This window comes from Macrobrachium rosenbergii, chromosome 18 (assembly GCF_040412425.1).
Source record: "Macrobrachium rosenbergii isolate ZJJX-2024 chromosome 18, ASM4041242v1, whole genome shotgun sequence".
Taxonomy (NCBI): domain Eukaryota; kingdom Metazoa; phylum Arthropoda; class Malacostraca; order Decapoda; family Palaemonidae; genus Macrobrachium; species Macrobrachium rosenbergii.
The window spans coordinates 22,436,734-22,441,733 of record NC_089758.1 but is presented as its reverse complement, the minus strand read 5'-3'; the positions used below and the strand labels follow the sequence as shown (position 1 = coordinate 22,441,733).

General features: G+C 35.8%; 1 protein-coding gene across 1 annotated transcript in view; it reads left to right on the top strand.

Moving 5' to 3' along the window:
- The window catches only part of LOC136848191 (XK-related protein 4-like), an 82,357-nt gene that overhangs the window by 24,303 nt on the left and 53,054 nt on the right, over positions 1 to 5,000 (top strand). Inside the window, exon 2 of the mRNA XM_067120498.1 lies at positions 1,810 to 1,963. Coding sequence (XP_066976599.1) covers positions 1,829 to 1,963 — 135 coding nt within the window. The 5' untranslated portion in view covers positions 1,810 to 1,828. The remainder of the gene's footprint in view (positions 1 to 1,809; positions 1,964 to 5,000) is intronic.

Genomic DNA, 5,000 nt, shown 5'->3' with positions numbered 1-5,000 from the left:
TTGAAAAATGAAAGCACAGGCACAGGAGAAAGCGAATCTGCTTTTGCTGTGAGTCGTCAATTGAATCTTTTCTGTGTGTTACTGACTGCATATTTTTGGTGTTCGGTAAACTACAGAAATTTAAGATTGAATCGTGACACACCAATAAACAGTTGCAAGTTAAGTATACCTTAGTTTAACCAGACCACTGAGCTGATTAACAGCTCTCCTGGGGCTGGCCCGAAGGATTAGATTTATTTTGCGTGGCTGAGAACCAGTTGGTTACCTAGCAACGGGACCTACAGCTTATTGTGGAATCCGAACCACATTATAGCGAGAAATCAACTTCTATCACCAGAAATAGATTCCTCTTATTCTTCATTGGCCGGTCAGAGAGTCGAACTCGCCGCCAGCAGAGTGCTAGCTGAGAACGGAACCCACTCGCCCAACGAAGAACTAGTAATGCCTACAGAGCACAGAGTGAGGTGCACCGACGGCACTGCCTCTATACGGAGTAAAAAAAAAAAAGGTTACAATTTCTTGTTGGGCATGAAATGTGACACCTTAATCCACCTGTAATTAAATGTAAACAATATTCAGATATTCAGGGCACTTCTCCACCAACTCTGGCATAAACAGGCATAGTTATAAACCTGCATTCCTTTGTGGAATGGAATATAGAGTTTAGGCCATAGACCAAACACTGAGCAATCTTGGGGTCCTTCGCATTTATAAAACCCTAAATCTTTATTTCTCTGTTTCGAGGTTTTCAGTTACTTCATAATACTCTATATTGTTTATTCAGCTTTCACCTCAATTTATAGAACTTTTTTTTCACATCAATTGTATGAGTATCTTTTATTCGTACACACACACACACACATACATACACGCATAAATTCCTGACTCACATCGGAATCGAACCCCTGCCTCTCCAATGACAGGCCAGGACGCTACCAATTGACCCACAAAGGGTTCGGTCCCGATGTGAGTCAGAAATGTATTTCTGTAAAACACGTTAGTAAACGTGAAAGCGCTCGGTACTGAACTTCTGCCTGTCATTTTCCTGTGGGATTCGCTTGCACACTGAAGTCACTTGCATCTACTGTGATTTTTTGAGCATATATAATTTATATATATATATATATATATATATATATATATAATTTATATATATATATATATATATACATATGTATATGTATATGTATATATATATATATATATATATATATATATATATATATATATATATATATATATATATATATATATATATTGTGTGTGGGTGTGTAGAGAGAGAGAGAGAGAGAGAGAGAGAGAGAGAGAGAGAGAGAGAGAGCTTGGTGCTCTACTTTAGTCCGGAGAGCAGAGCGGATACATGTGCACGGCGCTTAGCAATAAATTTGCGGTCACGCCTAGCTTTTTTATGCATACATTAAAATAAAATGCCACTTTATGCATACATTAAAATAACCCCGTACCGGGGTAGTGCCGTCAGTGTACTTCATGTGGTGCACTGTAGGTATTACTTAAGGTTCTTTGCAGCGTCCCTTCGGCCCCCAGCTGCAACCCCTTTCATTCCTTTTACTGTACCTCCATTCATATTCTCTCTTCTATCTTGATTCATAGTGCAACTGCTTTGAGGTTTTCCTCCTGCTACACCTTTATAACCTTTTTGCTGTTAATTTCCGTTTCAACGCTGAATGACCTCGTAGGTCCCAGCGCTCGCCCTTTGGCGTAAATTCTATATTCTATTCTACATGAAAATAAATGCATAAAGAATGCAAAGGACAACGAATTCTGATTTCCTTTCCTCTCCTATTGCAGGTCCTTCATGTGAGGAAGGATGAAGACCCACCCCAGCAAGAGGGTATCCTTCGTGCCCGTGCCCACCGAGGAACGAGAAGGAGCAGAAGAAGGGGATGATTTGGTCCAAGCTGGAGATCAGCGACCGAGGAACAAGTTCACCGTCTGGAATGAGGTACGATTTGACTGATTCCTTGCTTTTTCTTTCTTTCTTTATTTATTTTGAAGTGATTCCTGCAACAAACGCTGGCATCCATTTACTACCTGGTAAGATGAATGATTGTGGTAGATTCTCTGTCAAATTTATTTTTTATTGACTCCAACAACAAATGCTGGTATCCATTCACTGTCGGGTAAGCTGAAGGATTCTGGGAGATTCTTTGTCAGTTTTTTTTTTAATTGGCTCCTACTACAAATGCTGGTATCCCTTTACGGTTTGGGAGAAGCTGAAGGATTCTGGGAGATTCTCTGTTAAATTTATGGTTTTGATTTTAATCTATGATCCACCTAAGTCTTATAACACTGACTTATGAATGTTTATAAATTCTGATATTAGAAATTTATTTTTTTTCATTCAGGTTAGAGAATTTTTCATTTTTGATGATCACCGTTCCTGACAAAATACTCATGTCATTTTTTCCGCCAATTAGGATGTCTTTAGAGAAACCACAACAGGAGTTCCACCTCGCGCGGTGCACTGTAGACATTAAGGTTCTTTGCAGCGTCCCTTCGGGCCCTAGTTGCAATCCCTTTCATTCCTATTACTGTACCTTCTTTCATATTCTCTTTCTTTCATCGTACTGTCCACCTTCTCCTGACAATTGCTTCATAGTGTAACTGCGAGGTTTTCTTCTTATTACAACTTTCAAACCCTTTCACTGTCAGTGTCCGTTTCAGCGCTGAATGACCTCGAAGGTCCCACCGCTTGGCCTTTGGCCTAGATTCTAAATTCTATTCTAAACTACATTCGTCGATTAACTGCTCAATCGAGGATGAGCCACCTGTGCTGAAAACTGACATAACGTCAGCAGGACCTTTGAAATGAAAACGAGAATTGTCTTCACAACTTGAAAATTATATTTTTGAATGTCACATGAATAAACGATTCTGTTCTTTTTGCTTGAGAGAGTTAGATCTACCCGGCCTGAATATTTTCGTCTATTACTCTTTTTTTTTCACTAGTAAATATGAAGCCACAAATACCCTTGGCAGAGATTTCCTTTTGCCGTTGGAATAACTTACTTACCCAAAGGGAAATATATATGAAAAGTGCAAACACCTTGGCCAGGGTAGATGCACTTTTGCACTGGTAATGCCCTTTGGATGTAAGCTATTTACAATGTAAGCTAACTGGATAATGGGTGTCTGTGCAATATATACATATACAGTACATACATACATACATATATATATATATATATATATATATATATATATATATATATATATATATATATATATATATATGGTTACAAAGTGATTCTACACACACAATATGATTATATATATATATATATATATATATATATATATATATATATATATATATATATGTGTGTGTGTGTGTGTGTGTGTTTTTTTATGTGTGTGTATGGGGATGAAAACAAACCTTCATTTCACTGCCGTATTAATCTCTTTAGACACAATTATCTTATCGTACCTCATTAGACCAATCACATCTCCAACCAAATCTTGGTATTAGTAGGTCAAGCAAAGGACGCTGATATGTGTTGGCGTTACCCGTTCGAGAAACCAGTATGAAAAGAAACCAGTATGAACTCACACTTTCATCCCACTGGGGGACGTAGTCTTTGCATTAATGCAATGGATATATTTCAGGAGAAATTTAAAAGGAAATCATGTCACGATTTAATTATATTGTTATGAGATACGTACGAGAAAGAGGACAGTTTTATGCTTACTTAATGCCAAAAGCTGTTGGGATGGTCGAAGTTTCTGTGTACAATAAGCCAACCAGAGAGCGGTCTGACTTATCCCGCCGCCCATTACGTCATCGGCGTTGTAGGGAGCGCGTGACGTCACGGGGTCGCTGTGGACTCCCCCACCCTTTATGCAATTTCCTCTCCCCTGCCCCCTACCCCGGTCATAGATCAGGTACCGTTTTATCTAGACCAGGTCTTCCGCCACTGCAAGCGAGTGGCCTGACCTGTTATGGGCCTGGAGTGAATAAAAAAAAAAGCAAAAGTAAAAGTAAACTGTATCACCTTGAGTAGTCAGTCACTATATTTCTGTTCTCGATTTGGGTTCACGTGTACATTTAAAAGTGTATAGAGTGGGCCAAGAAAATTATCTTTAATTTATTTTCAACAGAATGCAGGAAAACGGTGATTATGCTGTGAAGCAATATTTATGTTTCATTGCGAGTGAAGTGAACTTTATTCCATATCATTCGTATATATAATTATGTTTGTATATACATACATACATACATATACATTTATATATGTATATATATGTATGTACATTTCTATATATTTATATATATATTTATATATATATATGTAAGTATATTTCTGTATATATATTTATATATATATATATATATATAATATATATATATATATATATATATATATATATATATATATATATATATATATATATATATGTATATATATATATATATATATATATATATATATATATATATATATATATATATATATATATATATGTACACATACATTTGTGTATGTGCTGGTACATGTATGCCTAAATGCATACACGTATACAGATTACCGTGTTCACGAGGGAGGTGTGCTTCGCCACTGAACAAAATCAATGCCTGATTTTAAATGCATTGGAGTGACAACGGCGAAAACATGTTTCTATCAAATGTTTTTTCTCACTCGACGAAAAACTAGCGAAATTTTTGTAAGAAAAAAAAAAAAATAAAAATTGTCGTTGTTTTCTTAGGCGTTGTCGCAGTTAACGTAGCAAGAGATAGAAGTTTTTATACTTGAAAGGAAAATTAAAATCATTTATACAAGCCAACACAGGATTCATGAAAACATTCAGGATTGCTGAATGAAACCAAGTAATACCTCACTTACTTTTTTGTAGATATTTTAATGTTAAAGGAAAATTAGCCCAATTTCAACAGATTTTTCCGATTTCATAATAATAATAATAATAATAATAATAATAATAATAATAATAATAATAATAATAATAATAATAATATATGGATA